The 20,099-nt window shown below is 47.0% G+C and overlaps 1 protein-coding gene across 1 annotated transcript; it reads left to right on the plus strand.

The window, feature by feature from the left end:
* Positions 1-232: 232 nt before the first annotated feature.
* Positions 233-18,385, plus strand: LOC128341622 (zinc finger protein 420-like). Its single transcript, XM_053287975.1, has 6 exons — positions 233-453; positions 4,461-5,074; positions 6,036-6,159; positions 8,734-8,816; positions 9,057-9,183; positions 14,646-18,385. Exons 2-6 carry the CDS (start codon positions 4,673-4,675, stop codon positions 16,715-16,717), a joined length of 2,808 nt encoding a protein of 935 aa, XP_053143950.1. The 5' UTR covers positions 233-453; positions 4,461-4,672; the 3' UTR covers positions 16,718-18,385.
* The last annotated feature ends 1,714 nt before the right edge of the window (positions 18,386-20,099 follow it).

Here is a 20,099-nt window from a genome sequence, read left to right on the forward strand (position 1 = left end):
CCTGCCCTCTCTCCTGCTGTTACTCCCCCGCAACTGGTACTCAAAGGCATCCTGGCTTGGAGGCTGGAGGTGGCCTGTAGCCCTCTGACTAGTAGCCAACGATAGACGTCTCCTCCATGAATAGCAATAGCAATAGCACTTATATTTATATACCGCTCTATAGCCGGAGCGCTTTAAGCGGTTTACAATGGTTTAGCATATTGCCCCCAACATTCTTATGAAGTTATCCATAAGAACACAGGATAACATCTTTAATTCTGTGCTTTCACTTTGCAGGGGAAAGGAGGACGAGGCAGGCAAAGGGTTAACAGGAAAGAGTGAATACTCCTAGAGAGTCGTATGGATGGGTGGTGCTGCTCACTGCAAAATTTGTCCTCTGAACCCTGGCGGCCCCTCCAGGAGCCTTTGTTCCCCCCAGTTGTTGCAGCAGCAGCTCCTTGGTGCAAGGACCTGGTGAGTGTAAAGACCATGGCGGCAGCAGGAGGAGGCAGCCCCAGACAAGGCTGGGCAGGGAAGTGTTCAGGCGGTGGCTCCGCATTGGGATCCAGATAAGGAGATATCTCCCCCTTCCCTTGTCCTATTTTTGCATGGGGGGGGGGGGCTATTTCTCTCCCCGCATCCCATCATGGCTTCAGATTCTGCAGTGGTGGGGAGGGACATGCTGAGCCCTGAAGAAGGGTACATGCGTCAGTTGAGCAAGGTGATCCTCAGGCGCAAAAAACATGGACAGGGGGCAGAGGCACGCGGATTCCCCTTCCTCCCTCCCTCAGAAGAAGGGGGAGAAGGGAGATGTTTGCAAATTTGTGTATTGGGACAGTCCCTTCCTGCACATCTCCTGCCTCTTGGAAAGAGATGGTCTTGGACCCCACCGCCACCTTCACCCTCGCTCCCCCTCTTTTGCGTTGGGGACGGGGAGCTGCTTCCCCACCTCACCCCGGCATAGCTTCAAGTTTGGGGGGAGGGAGCGACGCCCTGAAGAATGGCCACAGCGGGACTTGAGCAACATGCTCCCAACCTGCAAACAGAGAGGGTGGGGCTTTGCTTCCTTCCTGGAGAGATTCAATCCAAAAGGTAGACATTTGCAATTGTTATAGATATCGTCGCAGAATATAGGCTATTCCCAGTAAAGCTGCTTTTTGTAACTGGCTGATGGTGATTTCTGTGGCCCTTATGGTGCTGAGGTGCTCTTCAAGGTCTTTTGGAACTGCACCTAGGACACCAATTACTACTGGGATTATTTTGGTCTTTTTCTGCCACAGCCTTTCAATTTCAATTTGTAGATCTTTGTATTTGGTGATTTTTTCTATTTATTTTTCTTCTATTCTGCTATCCCCTGGTATTGCTATGTCGATTATTTTGACTTGTTTTTCTTTCTTCTCGACTACAGTTATATCTGGTGTATTGTGTGGCAGATGTTTGTCTGTTTGTAGTCGGAAGTCCCATAATATTTTTACATCTTCATTTTCTTCAACTTTTTCAATTATTATTTATTTATTTTTACATTTATATCACGCTCTTCCTCCGAGGAGCCCAGAGCAGTGTACTACATACTTGAGTTTCTCTTTCACAACAACCCTGTGAAGTAGGTTAGGCTGAGAGAGAAGTGACTGGCCCAGAGTCACCCAGCTAGTTTCATGGCTGAATGGGGATTTGAACTCGGGTCTCCCCGGTCCTAGTCCAGCACTCTAACCACTACACCACACTGGCTCTAAAATTCAAAAGTACAGATAATCTAAACATTAAAATAATATCTTTATTTTAAAAGTTAATAAAAAGTTAATAAACAGTAATACATAAAACACAAAGCAGCAGCAGTAGAAACAATACTTTCCCTTAAAAGCCTGGGTGAAGAGCCACGTCTTTACTTTTTCCCTAAGAACTGTCAAGGAGACTATGTGAACCGCTTTGGGAACTTTTGCTGAAAAGTGGTATGTAAATCTGTGCCATATCTGTATGCACATGCACTGGGGACAGGCTCCAGAGAGCCAGAAGGAGATCGATGCTCCTTAGCCCTGCCTGCCTTCTACTTCCTGCTTGGTGATATGCAGCAGGTGCCTCTGCTGTTTGCCCAGTAGAGTAAACTCAGTTTTACTATAAGATCCAGCATTTGTGAGAGGGGAGTTCATGGGCAGACAGGGAAACAGGTATGTGGGGAGGGAGTTTTGGGGGCCTGACGGCTGGCTACTCTGCTGTATGGAGGTTTGGCCAGTGCCCATCTACTACTGTTACTGCTATAGCTACAACTGTTTTTATATCTGTAAATCTTATCTATTGATTGAAATATTTTGGTGAGAAATCAAGTTATACTTCCTGATTACCTACACATGCCAAATTTTGCATACATAATCTTGCCACTGAAATTAGCTGAATGCACTACTTTTTACACTTGAGTATGCTCAGGGAAAGGTTTAAATAATTTTTTTTTTTTTAGCAGAAATGCTGAAGATAATACTTTGTTATTTTATTTATTTATTTATTTTATTTTTACATTTATATCCCGCTCTTCCTCCGAGGAGCTCAGAGGGGTGTACATGCATATGTTTATCCTCACAACAACCCTGTGAGGTAGGTTAGGCTGAGACATACATGACTGGCTCAGAGTCACCCAGTGAATTTCATGGTTGAGTGGGGATTTGAACTCGGGCCTTCCCGGTCCTATTCCAACACTCAGTCAGAACAATAATTCACCTGCTAACTGGGCAAAGAGGCACCTTTTACCGTGGTGATTCTCTTTATTTAGCGGGGGAGAGTAACTGGCCCTATCCACCCCCAGCACAGTACTTCCAGTGACTGTTGCTGGTGTATGTCTTATGTTTCTTTTTAGAATGTGAGCCCTTTGGGGACAGGGAGCCATCTTATTTCTCTTTGTAAACCGCCCTGAGCCATTTTTGGAAGGGTGGTATAGAAATCGAATTATTATTATTATTATTATTATTATTAAATATCATGCTCAAGAGAAGCAGAAAATCTTTCTCGGATTCAAATTTACTATGATTCAAACTTACCATATATGATAATGATAAATAAAATGAATACTGTTTGAAGTTGAAAGCCTACAAATTCCAAACTGTTATTTTACTTCCCTTTTGGAAGCACATTAATCAAAATTCTATTATATATATTTAATTTCTTGAACTTTCCTATAAGTGTAGTCTGTGCAAAATGCCTTTGCCTGGTCAACAATGGGACTCATCTACGAGTATGTGTATATTTGCATAACAAATATATTCAAATATATATTTGTATATTACAGCAATAGTAGGATAAACATAACAACAGAGTATGCTTAACAGGTTATACTGTAATAGAAAGATCTTATATTTTATATTTATATTTATATTTTATATCTTATATTTTAAAATATAAGAAAGATCTTATATTTTATAAATTTATATATAAATATAACACATATAATTTTGATTATTTGTAAAGCTGCAAACTGAACTCCATATACAATCCCAGATGTTAATAAAAAAGAATAGTATATATGTATTGTTGATTGAACAGACAGGAATGGGCAAAAGGTTTCATCTTCCACCTTCTTCATTTGCTCTGATATGTATAGGCAAAGTACCTAATGGCGCAGCGGGGAAATGACTTGACTAGCAAGCCAGAGGTTGGCAGTTCAAATCCCTGCTGGTATGTTTCCAGCAGGGAAATAGGAAACACCTATATGTATGGGAAACACCTATATTGGGCAGCAGTGATATAGGAAGATGCTGACAGGCATCATCTCATACTGTGCGGGAGGAGGCAATGGTAAACCCCTCCTGTATTCTACCAAAGACAAGGCTCTGTGGTCGCCAGGAGTCGACACTGACTCAACAGCACAACTTTACTTTATTACGGAGGAGGGAGGGAGGTAAAATAAACAACATAAACAAAAGTAAGCAACAGTGCTGAGAAATCAAATGAAAAACACTGACCCGACGGCACACGTTACCTTTACAGTAGCTGCAGTGACAGTTATAGAATTCTGTGATGTGGTGTTCAGCAGCCTAGGATTGACTAGCCATTCTTTAACTGTTACTGCAAGCCAGTCCCAGGATGCTGAACACTACATCACCGATATTCTATAACTGATAGTCTATAACTGTTACTGCAGCTACTGTATCTTGTCTATAACATCAGTGCAACTGAAGAAGGCATAAGCCAAAACATCTTGTCCATTATATTTCTGCTTAGTTAACCAACAATAAATGTATGCTGTAATATGTATAAATATATTTGTATGCCACTTTTCAATAAAAGAGCTCAAAGCAGTTTACAGTGGGGGCGGGGGGGGGAGAAATAAGAAGGTTCCGTCCTCCCAAAGGGCTCACAATCTAAAAGGAAATATTAAATAGATACCAGCAACAACCACTGGAGAGATGCTGTGCTAGGGTTAAATCAGTCAAGTGAAGGATTTTCCTGCTTCCCATATCTCCATGTGTCTTGTGATTCCTCTGATTTTCTTACAGGAAGAAGCCTCATTTGCCAGCTAGAATAATCCAGGTTTGCTTGTAAAATTCCTTCCAGTGCATTGCAGGATGTAATTCTGCGGAGAGAAGAATCTGTTTCCATTACACGACTTAATAGTCCCACATGTCTGGGCAGCCCTTCCTTTAAGAGAGAAATTGGCCAAAGAGCAAGGAGATCTTTGGGTATTTCTGGAAGCTTCCTTGGAGCAAAGATGGAAGAGGAAAATGCAGCTGGCCTCAGAGTAGTTAGAGGCCATGAGGCTGGAAACAGTGGAGAATTCTGGGGGGAAGAGCAGAAGAGGCTGAGAGAGGATGCCACCTGTTCAGATACACAGCATCAGTGCTTCAGGAAGTTCTACTTCCAGAAGGCTGAGGGGCCCCGAGAGGTTTGCAGCCGACTCCACAGCCTTTGCCACCAGTGGCTGAAGCCAGAGAGACACACGAAAGCTCAGATCTTGGACCTGGTGATCCTGGAGCAGTTCCTGGACCTCCTTCCCCCAGAGCTGGAGAGCTGGATCAGAGAATGTGGAGCAGAGACCAGTTGCCAGGCAGTGGCCCTGGCAGAAGGTTTCCTCCTGAGCCAGGCAGAGGAGAAGAAGCAAGAAGAAGAGCAGGTGAGTGTCTCTTTCATCCTGGTAACTCCCTGGGGCTGTATGTGGGAACAAGACTGCCCTAGAAATCTCAGCAGTTAGCCCAGTTTTGGTGTGGGGAGCATTCCAGTAAGGGTTGTTCCAAGCTCCCTTGTTTTGCACCATATCTTTATCATGATGATTTTAGGGATGTGCACAGAACCGGCGATGGCTGGTGCGACGGTGGGGACTAAGGATCGGGGAGGATGTTCTCACCCCATCCCCCACAGCACTTCTCCTGCCAGTGCTATCTTTAAAATCGCTGGCGCAGGGCAGCTGTGTGCCTCCTTGCCACCCTGCCCAGCGTCAGACTGGAAGTGGCCAGTGCACATGTGAATGCGCACTGGACATTTCGTATGATGCTGGCTAGGGCAGCAAGGAGGTAGACAGCTACCCCACGCCAGCAATTTTAAAGATCGCACCCGTGGGGAAAATGCTGCGGGGGGCGGGGAGCCCTGAACACACACCCCTGCTGTCAAACCTTCCAAACTGCTGGCCCTTCGAACCAGTTCGGCAGTCCATAAAAGGACCACCAAACCGTTTTGTGCACATCCCTAAATGATTTGAATATTGAGATCTATTCCATCTTTTGATTACAAAATCTATTGAAACTACTATAGAAATCAAGCAAGAGAAATAAAAACACAGCAGCTGTAGTTTACTGAGCTTCACGTCCTACTTGCCATATCACCCAAAGCCCTCTGAGCTAAATCTGCCTTTGCCTTGTGCCTGAAAACCAAGAAGGATGGAACAGAGGGGGCTACCCTGGGACTGGAGTTTCCCCTGTCTTGGGGCCACTGCTGAAAAGGCCCTGTCCCAGATGGCTTAGAGAGGGAGGGCACATGGAGCAACGTGCCCAAGGAAGATCTTAATGCATGGGGAAGCTGAAACAGGTCAAAGCAATCCATTTCCTAATCCCTCCCCCCTTGCCTCTCTGGTATTTCAGGAACTGAGGCCTTCAGCAGCAGGCACTGATTTCTCTGAGGTGGAGAAGGCTCTATCGGATCCCAGGCGGGAACGGCTATTCAGGAGAAATGTGCAAGAGGGGGTTGGAGGGCCCACCTTGATGGGTAAGGCGTAATGGGGCATGTTGCATCTTGGAAACATTCACTTGAGTATACCTGAAATGTGTGGGCTGCTTCTTCATTCATCTTGAGAGTTCGTGTAGGGAAAGCTTATCTCCAGCCTCCTCCTGTAGTTTAAAAATGAACTCCCAAACTTTATATGTCCAGTCAAGCACGTTGCATTGCACCCAAGATTCAGTGTGTGAGGAGATTTTCAGTAGTAAATTGAATATTTAACTTTTTATCCATTTTGATCCCCGCCCTCCAATATTAAGCCCTCAAAGTAATATATGCAAATGCAGAGTGACGAGTAAAATTTGCCACAAGTTCAGCAGGATAAATGGAAAGCAACAAATGTCTTAATAGTTCCAAACATTTTCACCTGGGAGTTTTTCACTCCCGGCTTTTAGTTTGCATCTCCTCCGGAGTGGAGGGGGTGCGTTCACATATCGGCCAGATTTACCCCAAAGTCCCTGCGAGCCATCAGGGAGAACTTCACACACAATTCGGGTTTTTTATTGTGCGTTAGAGAGTGTAGCCTGATTTATATCTGAGGTAAAAAAAATCCACTTTTTGCGTTGGTGTTTTGGGGCCACTTTGAACTCACAGTAAACCCACAATAAAGCCTTCTGTCCGGGGAAGCTCCTGGCGAAAGAGGCTGTGAGGCTATTCACACACATGGAGGAAACTGGGCTAAGGGAACCCAGCTCAGTTTCCCCTGCACGTGTGAACCGCCGGGAGCTGTACGACTCCCGGCGGCTAGCCCGCCTAATTGCCCCACCCCCATTACACGAGGTTAGCAGATCAAGTGCTCCGCTGACCCCATTTTTTGGATCGTGAGTCACTCCACAGTGTAGCGACTTGTGAGGAGACCCCCGACCGGGTGGCTACAGCCAGCCTCCCAACATTGGGGGGCTTCCAAGAATGCCCCTTGCACTTGCGCAGGGCATTCTGAGGCTTCTGGGGGCCAGGATGCCCTCGATCCCCACCGCCTCTACCGGCTCCATGATAGAGCCAGTAATCATGTGGGCGGCCAATCCGGCTGCCCAGGGAGGGCTGCATTGTGTGCAGGGAGGGTGGGTCAAGCCCACTCTCCCCGCCAAACCCCATTTGGCTCATGTAGAGAGCCTGTATATAAGGAGAGGGCTGCACCCTTCTCCCTAGGAAGGCAATTTCAAGGGGTAGGAGCCATGATGGAGGAGGCCCTGCTCCAGACTCTCTCAGGGATGTGAAGCATCTCCAGTGGACCTTCCTGAGCAAAGAGGAGTGGCTCAGGTCTCAGGCTACTGAAGGCTTTAAAGGTACCCAGTCAAAGTGCTGGTTGGGGCCATTAAAGCCCTAAATGACTGGGGCCCAGAATAGCAGAAAGACCAACTACTAGGGATGTGCATGGTCCGGAGCAGTCCGGACCAGCACCGAAGGGGGGCCTTCCTTTTAGGGCGGGGAGGGCTTGCTTACCTCTCCCGCCTCTTTGCCCCGTCCAGCGCCCGTATTCTATAGTATAATTGGGGTGCTGGAAACCAGCCGCCTCCGCCGCCCCCCCACGCGAGCGGATTAGGGGCAAAGAAAAGCTGCTGCCGCCCTCCCTCCCACCCACCCACACCCCCCCGAGTGCTCACCACATTTCCCGAAAAATAGAGAGGAGCTCACGCAGAGCTCCTCTCTTGCCAAAGTCTCCGGCCCAACTGGGGCCTTGGGCGCGCGCGCACGCGTGATAGAACTCCTTAACTAATAGAACGTTCGCCGGAGGCCCGGTCTACCCGCTGGGAAGAAGCAGCAGCTTTTCTTTGCCCCTAATCCGCTCGCGCGGGGGGGGCGGCGGAGGCGGCTGGTTTCCAGCACCCCAATTATACTATAGAATACGGGCGCTGGAGGGGGCAAAGAGGCGGGAGGGGTAAGCAAGCCCTCCCGCCCTTAAAGGAAGACCCCCCACCCGGACCCGGACCGGCCAAGTCCGAACCGGTCTGGAAGTTCGGAGGCCTTTAGAATGGCCTCCAGACCGGTTCGGACACACCCCTACCAACTACCCCGTATCTATCTATCTATCTATCTATCTGATTTGTACACCCCCCCAAAATTCCGTCTCTGGGCAGTTAACAATAACATAAAAACAAGTTAAAAACATAGACAGAAACTTAAAACAATTTAAAATCAAACAAAGATTAAAACCTAAAACAATTTTAAAAGCTGTAAAGCTTGGGTGGAGAGGAAGGAGCCTGCTTGACTTTTCATATCCTCTTTTGCGACTCTTCTCCACCTTCTGAGCAGGGCCTTTTTGGGTGTGACGTCTTAGGAATTCCCTACATTTTGCCACTTCCATCAAGCACCACCTTTAAGCAAGAGCTGATGACATTTTTGTTCTCACCGGCTTTTAATGGTCCCTGATCTTCATTTCTGTGCTGTGATTGATTGAATCTGTTTTTACTGTTGAACTTTGTTTGTCTTAGATGTTTATGTAATTCTCATCTGTTGTTAAAACATGTTTTATCCATCTCGACAACTAAAGAAAGGTCGGAACAGACCCTTTGAGTGGGGCCAGGCAGCAAATAAGCCCTATTTTGTCCATGGTCTCCTTGACAGGTGGCGGAATCACAGTGACTCTCCCTTCCGGGCCTTCTCCTCTTTGTGGAAGAGCAGAGACCGCCTCTGTGCAACTGGATCAGGTAGGAGGAAGGTCCTGCTGGAGAAGAAGGGAGCATAGCCTCTGGGGATCTCCGTCCCTTGTGCATATCCCTGGGCCTAAAAGAATCTGCTTCTCTCCCTTGGTTTAGCTGGTCCAAGCTGCCCAAGACTTTGAAGGCTACTAGGGGAGCTTTGGGCCCTGCCGGAGAACTCCCACCCATTTGTATCTTATCGGATTGCTATGTTACCTGGGTTGACAAACCGTTTTCTTCTTCTGTTAGTATCCAGTGACCTTAGAGGAGGTATATGTGAATTTCTCAGAGGAGGAGTGGGCTCTGCTGGATCCAGACCAAAGGGCTCTCCACAGAGATGTCATGGAAGAAACCTGTGGGCACCTGGCCTCTCTGGGTAAGGCTCCTCCTTCCATCGGCTGCTATTGTTTCTCTGTATAGGTGAATGGGAGGGTTTGTAATGAGGACACTTCTTGGATGCACAAGGCCTCGTATGTAAAACTCAAAACACTTCAGCTGTTCCATAATCTCATAATTGTGAGGGTTGCCCCCTGCTTGGCCCTCTCTGGGTCTGGCATTGTCATATAAGTGGGAGATCTGGTCTGTCAACACATTTTGCAGGATCTGTTTTCCCACTTCCTGTTTAGACTCTCAATCCCATTCCTCAATGGGAGGGAGAATTTCCTCAGGCCTTGACAAACTTCCTTTGGATCTAGGAGACAGCCCAAAAATATAGGAGCCAGGCACATTTTTCAGCTCTTCGAGTTGCAGATGCCTCCTCTGTGACTTAGGAATGTTGGGAATTTACTTCATAAACAAAATCTTACGCCACCCTTTAACTGCATGCATGCAAAACAATCAAAAGGTAAGACATAAAAAAGAAAAACCAGCAAGCACCTCCTTGTTAGCAGGGTCAGAGCAACTGGCCCTATCCAACCCCAGCACAGCATCCCTCCAGTGGCTGTTGCTGGTATCTGCCTTATGTTTCTTTTTAGACTGTGAGCCTTTGGGGACAGGGGACCATCGTATTTATGTATTTATTTTTTCTATGTAAACTGCTTTGCGAACTTTGGTTGAAGAGCCGGTATATAAATATTCATAGTAGTAGTAGTGTGTGGACAGATGCATGGAGATTAAAATGGCAGCACGTGTATGTGACTGTTTTCTTAGAAGCCCGCTCATGATACATACTGGAATTCAGGGTGCCAAGAAGAAGAGTGATTGTGAATAAAACAAAGACTTTATTTCCTATAAAGCACCTGAGTGGCACATTGCAGGGAAGACAGGGCAATGCTACCTGCTTGCAGGACTGCCTGGTGCTCTTTTGACGCCTGCCTGCCTCTATAAATAAAATAAAAAATAAACAGTTGAATAAATAATACAATTAAAAAGCATGTTAAAATAAAACAAATTGCAGTAAAGTGCAAAGTTATTTTTAAAACATTTAAAAGCATTTTGTAAAAGGCCTACGTGAAGAGAAGGTTATCTAAAAGACCAAAATGATGGTGCCAGCAGGTAGGGTTTTCCATAAAGAGGGTGCCACCACTGGAAAGGCCCTCTCCCTAGTAGCCACCCACCTCTCCTCATTTGGCAGGGATGCTCAGAGCAGGGCCTCTGAAAAAGATTGCAAGGTCCTGATAGGGACATATGGGGCAAGGTGCTAATTCTCAAGTAACCTGGTCCCCATCTGTTTAGGGCCTTAAAGGTTAAAACCAAAGCTTTGAATTGGGCCCCAAAACTGATTGGGAGCCAGTGCAGCTGATGAAGCACTGGCGTGATGTGATCAAAACATATTGTGAACCGCTCAGAGACTTTTTTTGTATGGGGCAGTATATAAATGTACTAAATAAATAAAATAAAATGCCTAGCCCTAGTTTATAATCTTGGGACCCTGTTTTGGACCAGCTATAGTTGTTGTTGTTGTTGTTGTTGTTATTAAAACTCTTATACCGCCCTTCCAAAAGGCTCAGTGCGGTTTACATTAAAACACCATTAAAATCAGTTAATAATTAAAACAAAATTTATAAAGCATAAAACAATGATTAACAATTAAAATCATCATAAAACAACAATTAAATAATCAGAACAATTTAAAAACAAGTTTTAAAAAGCTAAGAAAGCCTGGCTGAAGAGATGTGTTTTCAGGTGTTTTCTGAAAATTGCCAGAGATGGGGAGGATCGTATCTCAGCAGGGAGCACATTCCACAATCTCGGGGCAGCAGCCGAGAAGGCCCGTCTCTGTGTAGCCACCAAACGAGTTGGAGACGGACCTCCTCAAGTGACCTCAACGGCCGGTGGGGCTCATAGCGAAGAAGACGCTCTCTTAAATACTAAATATTCTTGGACCATTTTCAAAGGCAGCCCCATACACAACACATTGCAGTAGTCTAAACTGGAGGTTATCAGTAGGGATGTGCACGGAACCGCAGTGGGGCTGTTTGAAGGCAGCGGAGGTCTCCCTTTAAGAGCGGGAGGAGGGTGCCCTTACCCCTCCCGCTGCTTTTCCTCTGTCGGCGTCCGTGTTTATTAATGCCCATCAGGGCGTCAGCATACCTCCCTGCCGCCCTGTTGCCCTTGTCTTCTGGATATGACTGGAAGCCGCCGACATGCCTGCACATGCTAGCACATCGGCGACTTCCAATAATATCCGGAAGACAAAGGCAACAGGGCGGCAGGGAGGTATGCTGCCGCCCCGATGGGCATTAATAAACATGGAGGCCGGTGTGGGGGGGAAGCGGTGGGAGGGGTAAGTGCACCCTCCCACCGCTCTTAAAGTGAGACCCCCGCCGCCTTCGAACCATAAAGGGCCTCCGAACCAGTTCCATGCACAGCCCTAGTTATCAGCATGGACAACTTGTCCAAGCTGTCTCCAGGTTGGACCTCGTTGCAGGTGGTGATAAACTGAGAATAGGCGCTCCAAGACATGGAAGCCACTTGAGTCTCTAGTGCCAATGCTGGATTCATGAGCACCCCCAGACTGCAAACCTGGTCCTTTGAGAGAGAGAGAGAGAGAGAGAGAGAGAGAGAGAGAGAGCGAGCGAGCAGTCCCATCTAGAACAGGCTGAAGCTCATTTACTCAACCTGATGAATGACCAACCATAGTAGTACTACGTCTTGTCTGGATTGAGTCTGAACTTGTTCACCTTCATCCATTCCATTACCACATCCAAGCACCAGTTCAGGACAGTCACTACCTCACTTGCATCTGATGAAAATGTGAGATACAGCTTGTTGTCTGCTACTACTACAAATATTTATATACCGCTTTTCAACAAAGGTTCTCAAAGTGGTTTCCATAGGGGAAAAATAATTAAGAAAGATGAAATAAATGTGGCTCCCTGTCCATTTTATGTATTTATTTATTACATTTATATCCCGCTTATATCTCCGAGGAGCCCCGAGTGGTGTACATGCTTACGTTTATCCTCACAACAACCCTGTGAGGTAGGTTAGGCTGAGAGATGCATGACTGGCCCAGAGTCACTCAATGAGTTTCATGGTTGAATGGGGATTCAAACTCGGGTCTTCCCTGTCCTAGTTCAACACTCTAACTACTACACTATGCTGGCTCTCTGGGTAACAACAGCAACTGAAACAACAGCCACTGAAATGATGCTATGCTGGGGTTGGATAGGGACCGTTGCTTCTCCCTGTGCTTAAGATAAGAGAATCACCACTTTTAATAAGCAAGGGTCAATATGCACAGTGATGACACCTCAAACCAAATCTACGGATAACCCCTCCCAGAGATTTCATGTAGATGTAAACAGCTTGGGGAAGAGCATAGAACTTTTCAGATCCCTAAAGCACAGCTGCCAAAGGGTTGAGCGGTAATCCTGCAACACGACCTTTTGGAAATGGCTGTCCAGTTACATGCGGAACTACCACCAAATAACGCCGCCCACACTCGACCCCGACAGCCTCTCCAAAAGGATGCCGTGGTCAATGGTATCAAAAACTGCTGAGAGGCCCAAGAGGACCAACAAGGTTGCACTCCACCTTTTAAAGTCTACTTTCCAGTAGGCTTATGAAATCACACAGCATTTCGTCCATATGTCCCCTACTAACAACTTCACAATGAAGTACAGTACTATCAAATGTACTTCACGGGTACAGTTGTAAGGACACTGCAATGGTGTAGTTTATGCCAGTAGTTAATGTTAATGTTGACTCTAAGAATTCTGGCACGTGGGTCACAGAGAGTTAACCCAGGAGGGCTGACTGAGGGCTAAAGTGTCCAGGTCAGGAGTGCACAGATTTAGGAGAAGTCGTGGCTGCCTGAACTTAGAGTCTCAAGAGTGCCGAAAGTGTCCATAGGGGAACGTCAGTTCAGAGTGTCAGAGTGCCCAGCCCAGGCTTCTAGAATGTGGTGAGCAGATGCTACATTCCTCCCTAGTCTCCCTGGCCTGCCCTCTCTCACAACACTAGAACCAGTAGGCATCCCGTGAAACTGATTGCCAAGCAATTTAGGACCGACAAAAGGAAGTACTTTTTCACACCACATTTAATCATACTATGCAATTCTCTGCCACAAGATGTGGTGACAGCCAAAAGCCTGGATGGCTTTAAGAGGGATTTGGATAACTTCATGGAGGAGAGGTCTATCAACGGCTACTAGTTGGAGGGCTATAGACCACCTCCAGCCTCAAAGGCAGGTTGCCTCTGAGTACCAGTTGCAGGGGAGTAACAGCAGGAGAGAAGGCATGCCCTCAACTCCTGCCTGAAGGCTTCCAGCAGCATCTGGTGGGCCACTATGCAAAACAGGATGCTGGACTAGATGGGCCTTGGGCCTGATCCAGCAGGGCTGTTGTTATGTTCCTATGCTTTTCGCTGCAGTGGTGAACACCTGGATTCTCCCAGACTGCTTAAGGGTGCTAGGAGGGTGTACAGGGAACTCATTTTTGGACTTTCTAATCCAACCCTCCCAGATTGGTCATATTCATACCTTCACCCAGGGGCATAATTAAAAACCATTAGAACAACAGCCCAAATAAGCAGAGTTACACCATTGTGGCTCCCAAGGTGGAAACCTCTTTTTGGAATCACCCCTTAGGAACATAGGAAGCTGCCATATACTGAGTCAGACTATTGTTCCCTCTAGCTCAATATTGTCTACACCAGAGATTCTCAACGTTGGGTCCTCAGATGTTATTGGACTTCAACTCCCATAATCCCCAGTCCCAGAGGCCTTTGATTGGGGATTATGGGAGTTGAAGTCCAATAACATCTGGGGACACAACGTTGAGAATCACTGGTCTACACAGACTGGCAGTGGCTTCTCCAAGGTTACTGGCAGGAGTCTCTCCCAGCCCTGTCTCAGAGTTGCCAGGGAGGGAACTTGGAACCTTCTGCATGCAGGTGCTTTTCTTAGATTGGCCCCATCCCCTGAGGGGAAGATCATTCAGATGCAAACCAGGGTGGACCCTGCTTAACAAAGGGGACAAGTCATGCTTGCTGCCACAAGACCAGCTCCAATGCCAATGCCCAAGGCAGCATGTCCTTTTATAGTCCCAGCCCCAGAAATGATGAAGACCCGACAGATCTGGGGAAGAGTGCTGAGTGAGCACTCTGGGCCCTTCTGGGAGCTGCAGCTCTATAGCTAACAGAGGCCTGCAGCAAACGTCCCCTCAAAGGGAGGCAGCCTCAGGAAGACAGAGAGGCAGCAGCCGGCACACAGCAAGCTCAACTCACATTTTCCAGCCTGACAGGATGATGCAGGGGGAGGTGGACACCTCCTTCTCCCCTCTTCCCTTTGCTAGAACTGTTCCAAATGCTTACGTACTCAGCAGTAAACCAAGTTTCTTTTGTGATCTAAACCTCAGTTCCCCCCTCATCAGGAGACTTGCTTTCTTCTTGCAGGTGGTGGAGGGGAGACCAAGAGAGAATTTGAACAGCGGAGAAGAAAAACAGAAGCAAACTATCAGAGCTTGAGGAAATCTTCTGCTGAGTGTTCTGACTTCCATGGAATTTCAGTCCAAAAAGAGAATTGTAACGGAAACAGAAGGAATCAATACCCTTCATATGCAAAAGATTTAACCAGTAAGTCACGCTTTAACAATAATCAAAGAGTTTATATGGGTGAGAAAAAATATGGCTGCTCAGCGTGCGGCAAAAGCTTCAGCCGCAGATGGAACCTTCTTTCTCATCAAAGAATCCACACAGGGGGGAAACTATATAAATGCTCAGAATGTGGAAAGAGCTTCAGAAATAGCTCACTTCTTACTTCCCATCAAAGAATCCATACAGGAGAGAAACCATATACATGTTCAGACTGTGGCAAGAGCTTCAGCCAGAACTCGACCCTTACTTCCCATCAAAGAATTCACACAGGGGAGAAACCATTTCAGTGCTCAAAATGTGGGAAGAACTTCAGGAATAGCTCAGATCTTACTTCCCATCAAAGAATTCACAAAAGAGAGAAACCATATCAGTGTTCAGAGTGTGGAAAGAACTTCAGCCACAATTTGAGCCTTACTTCCCATCAAAGAATCCACAAAGGAGAGAAACCATATGAATGCTCAGACTGTGGAAAGAGCTTCCGCCAGAGCTCAGGCCTTATTTCCCATCAAAGAATCCACACAGGAGAAAAACCATATAAATGCTCAGAGTGTGGAAAGAGCTTCAGGAATAGCTCACATCTTACTTCCCATCAAAAAATCCACACAGGAGAAAAACTATATAAATGCTCAGAATGTGGAAAGAGCTTCAGGAATAGGTCACATCTTACTTGCCATCAAATAATCCACACAGGAGAGAAACCATATACATGCTCAGAGTGTGGAAAGAGCTTCAGCTTGAGGTCAAATCTTGCTGTGCATCAAAGAATCCATACAGGGGAAAAACCATATAAATGCTCAGAATGTGGAAAGAGCTTCAGCTATAGCTCAAACCTTACTTACCATCAAAGAATCCACACAGGAGAGAAACCATATGCATGCTCAGAGTGTGGAAAGAGCTTCAGCCGTAGCACAAGCCTCTCTTCCCATCAAAGAATTCACACAGGAGAGAAACCATATGCATGCTCAGAGTGTGGAAAGAGCTTCAGCCGTAGCACAAGCCTCTCTTCCCATCAAAGAATCCACACATATCAATGCACGGAAGGTGATAAGAAGTTCAGCAATAGTGGACACCTTACTAGCCATCAGAGAATTCACACAGGAGAGAAACCATATGTATGCTCAGAGTGTGGGAAAAGCTTCAGTCAGAACGCGACCCTTATTTGCCATCAAAGAATTCACACAGGGGAAAAACCATATCAGTGCTCAAACTGTGGAAAGAGCTTCATTGACCAGAAAAGACTTGCTTCCCATCAAAGAATCCACACAGGAGAAAAACCATATAAATGCACAGAATGTGAAATGAGCTTCAGGCATAGCTCACATCTCACTTCCCATCGAATAACCCACACAGGAGAGACACCATATAAATGCTCAGAATGTGGAAAGAGCTTCAGCTTCAGGTCAAATCTTGTTTCCCATCAAAGAATCCACACAGGGGAAAAACCATTTAAATGCTCAGAATGTGATAAGGGCTTTAGGCATAGATCATACCTTACTGCCCATCAAAGAATCCACACAGGAGAGAAACCATATGTGTGCTCAGAGTGTGGAAAGAGCTTCAACCATAGCTCTAGTCTCTGTTCCCATCGAAGAGTTCATACAGGAGAAAAACCATATATATGTTCAGAGTGTGGAAAGAGCTTCAGCAAAGGTTCAAGCCTCACTTCCCATCAGAGAATCCACACAGGAGAGACACCATATAAATGCTCAGCATGTGGAAAGAGCTTCAGAGTGAGGTCAAGCCTTGTTTCCCATCAAATAATCCACACAGGAAAGAAACCATATACATGCTCAGTGTGTGGAAAGAGTTTCAACCATGGCTCAAGCCTCTCTTCCCATCAAAGAATCCACACAGGGGAGAAACCGTACTAAAGTTCTAATGCAGAAAGTGGTTCACCAAGAGTTGGAGCATTACATCCTATCCAAGAATCCACAGGGAGGGGGGACCATGTTGAGTATAGTAAGAGCTTAAGTCTCAGGTCAAACTTCTATAAATTTGTATTTAGGTACACAAATATACTAAATATACAAATAGAAGATGATAAGTTTTTTATTAACATCAAAGAAACCACACACAAGAAGGACCAGTTGTTCCTCGGCACTCCTTGGACAGTGGTTTATCTCTCTTCTCAGAGCAGTAAAGGCACAGCATTCATTTTAAGTTAGGAAAGACATTTACCTGTAAAACCCTTCCCAGACCCTTCCAAGGAGCCCCTGGTGGCGCAGTGGTAAAACTGCCGCCCTGTAACCAGAAGGTTACAAGTTCGATCCTGACCAGGGGCTCAAGGTTGACTCAGCCTTCCATCCTTCCGAGGTCGGTAAAATGAGTACCCAGAATGTTGGGGGGCAATATGCTAAATCATTGTAAACCACTTAGAGAGCTTCCAGCTATAGAGCGGTATATAAATGTAAGTGCTATTGCTAAGACAAAAGTGGGATTGTACCTGCTATTCAGTCATGGGAGCAGCGGTGCACCTAGGTAATTTTGGAGCCTGGACCTAAAGGCCTTTTGGGCACCCCTATCACCGCCGGGCAGGCAGGAGGAGCAGACCCAGCCGCAGCGCCCTCCCCACAACAGGAAATTGGGCAGACAGAGCAGGTCTGGTTGCACCTGGCCTTCAGAGCCCCACCCCATCCCCATGACAGGAAATCAGGCAGACGGAGCAGTCCCCCCCCCCGCCCCGTGACACAAGATCAGGCGGATGGAGCAGGTCCGGCCGCACCTGGCCCTCAAAGCCCCACCCCACCCCAGATAGGAGATTGGGCAGGTGGAGCAGGCCTGGCTGCACCCGGACCTTAGCATGCCTTCCCCCGCAACAGATCAGGTGGGTGGGCCGCACAGGCTGCAAGCCAACATGATCGGGGGTGGGTGGACAGGCCGCTGCAGGGCGTGTGATGGTGCAGTGCAGGCCAGTGGCACAGCCACTACTTGCAGGACACTGAGGTGGGTGGAGGGTGGAGAACCGGACTTTGGACCAGAAGTCCAGTCCAAAGAGTGCCACTGCCTGGCCGCCATTGCTCTGTCTTAATGACACCTCTTTGTAGCAATAGCAATAGCACTTACATTTATATACCACTTTATAGCCGGAGCTCTCTAAGCGGTTTACAATGATTTAGCATATTGCCCCCAACATTCTGGGTACTCACGTCCTTCCCATTCTTCCAGTGCATGTGCGGTACGCAGTGCTGGTTTGATTTCTGTTCAAAGAGAAGCGAGTCCCTGAATTTGTGTGCGGGGTGGTTCGCCTGTAAGCACTGTTCTGTCAAGGGATGGGTGGTACAGAGGAGTTGCGGCAACATGCTCAAGTAGAGCTGGGTAGGGTCAGGAAGCCACGGGCAGTGTGGTGGAATGGGCAGCACGCTTGACTTAGATGGGGAAGAATCAGGTTCAAGCCCTCCTCAGCCACAGTGTTAGCAGAGTAGGGACCTTGAGACTGACTAGCTGCTTCACCTACCTCTCAGGGTTGTTGTTACTGTAACACTGAATGGAGAATCTATCCTATTCGGTGCTGCTTGTGTGGAATAAAAAAATAAAATGAACACATAATTCTACTCCTTTCTCTCCCCCCCACCCCTGCCAGATGGAAACCAAACAGGTTGTGTGTCTTGATTAGTTGTGTTTTGAGCCACGTTCCGTGCAGCGTTGAGTGCTTTTGACTTCCTCTGGTTCAACAGGACAAGGCAGGCCCAACTCTGCCTAGGAACTGGCTTCTCAGTCCCTTCGTCTTCCTCGCCAGCTTCACCTTTTAGCCTGTGCCGCTGCTTGCTGTTGCCGTTCGGCCCAGCAGGGCCTATCCACCAGCACCAGCAGCGTCGCCCTCTGGTCTCTCCGTATGGCTTCTGCCACTTCTCCGGGAGCAACATGCTCTCTCGCTGTTTCTCCTGCTCCAATCCAGTCTGTTTTGTCTGCTTCTGAGATGGGAGACTACATAGTGGAGAAGTGTCGTGCTGGAGAGGCAGTGGGGAGAGAGAGGGAGATGGCACTGCGATAGAGGCAGCAACCAGGAAGGTTGGTGGGTGAAGATGAGGTGATGTAAGGGGACGGTACATTTGTTGGTAACCTCCAGACTTGACTTTTGTAATGCGCGCTACGTGGGGCTGCCTTTGTACGCAGAACGGAAACTTCAGTTGGTCCAGAATGCGGCAGCCAGGTTGGTCTCCAGATCATATCGGAGAGACCACATTACTCCCTTGTTGATGGAGCTACACTGGCTGCCAGTAGGTTTCTGGGCAAAATACAAAGTGCTAGTTATAAAGCCCTAAATGGCTTCGGCCCTGAGTATTTAAGAGAACGTCTTCTTCGTTATGTGCCCCACTGCCCATTGAGGTCACTTGAGGAGGTCTGTCTCCAGTTACCGCCAGCTCCTCTGGTGGCCACACGGAGACGGGCCTTCTCGATTGATGCCCTGAGATTGTGGAATGTGCTCCCTGCTGAGATACGATCCTCCCCATCTCTAACTATTTTTTAAAAAAACATTTGAAGACCCATCCCTTCACCCAGGCCTTTTCAGCTTTTTTTAATTTGTAGGTTTTAATTTTACGCTGTTTTTAAATTGTTAAACTGTTTTAACCTTTTATATTTGTTTTAATTGTTTTTATGTCACTGTTAACCGCCCAGAGACTAAAGGTTGGGTGGTATATTAGATAGATAGATAGATAGATAGATAGATAGATAGATAGATAGATAGGGCTGTCAAGAGTGGGAGAGTGCACAGAATACAGGGAGTGACTGCGAAGATGGGGCTGAAGTGGTTGAAGAAGGTCAGTGCTTCTCTACAGCATGCTTGAGAGACAGCTGTTGTTTTGAAAATTTCCAGGAAGCAGAGATCACCTTTATATGAGCTAGACTGCTACACTGTTGAACCACTCTTGTAGCCAGCAAATTCTTCCAAATGTCTAGGCCAGGCCTGCTTAACTTAGGCCCCCCAGCTGTTTTCGGACTACAACTCCCATAATCCCCAGCCACAGTGGCCAATAGCCAGGGGTTATGGGAGTTGTAGACCAACATCTGCAGAAGGGCCAAAGTTGAGCAGCCCTGATCAAGGCTAAATCTGCTTCCTTTTAACTTCAGCCCATGGGTTCAAGTCTTGCCCTCGGGAGCATCGCAGAACACGTCCCCTGCTAACTGAGCAAAGAGACGCCTTTTAAAGTGGCAATTCTCTTGTATTTAGCAGGGGGAGAGCAACTGGCCCTATCCAACTCCAGCACAGCATCCCTCCAGTGGCTGTTGCTGGTATTTGCATTAAGTTTATTT

The sequence above is a fragment of the Hemicordylus capensis genome, chromosome 2 (assembly GCF_027244095.1).
Source record: "Hemicordylus capensis ecotype Gifberg chromosome 2, rHemCap1.1.pri, whole genome shotgun sequence".
NCBI classification, from domain to species: Eukaryota; Metazoa; Chordata; class Lepidosauria; order Squamata; family Cordylidae; genus Hemicordylus; species Hemicordylus capensis.

Coding starts and splice junctions, on each gene's coding strand:
- LOC128341622 (XM_053287975.1), top strand. CDS start 4,673: ATGGAAGAGGAAAATGCAGCTGGCCTCAGAGTAGTTAGAGGCCATGAG. Junction 6,160..8,733: donor TGGAGGGCCCACCTTGATGG/GTAAGGCGTAAT, acceptor TCTCCTTGACAG/GTGGCGGAATCACAGTGACT. Junction 9,184..14,645: donor TGGGCACCTGGCCTCTCTGG/GTAAGGCTCCTC, acceptor TTCTTCTTGCAG/GTGGTGGAGGGGAGACCAAG.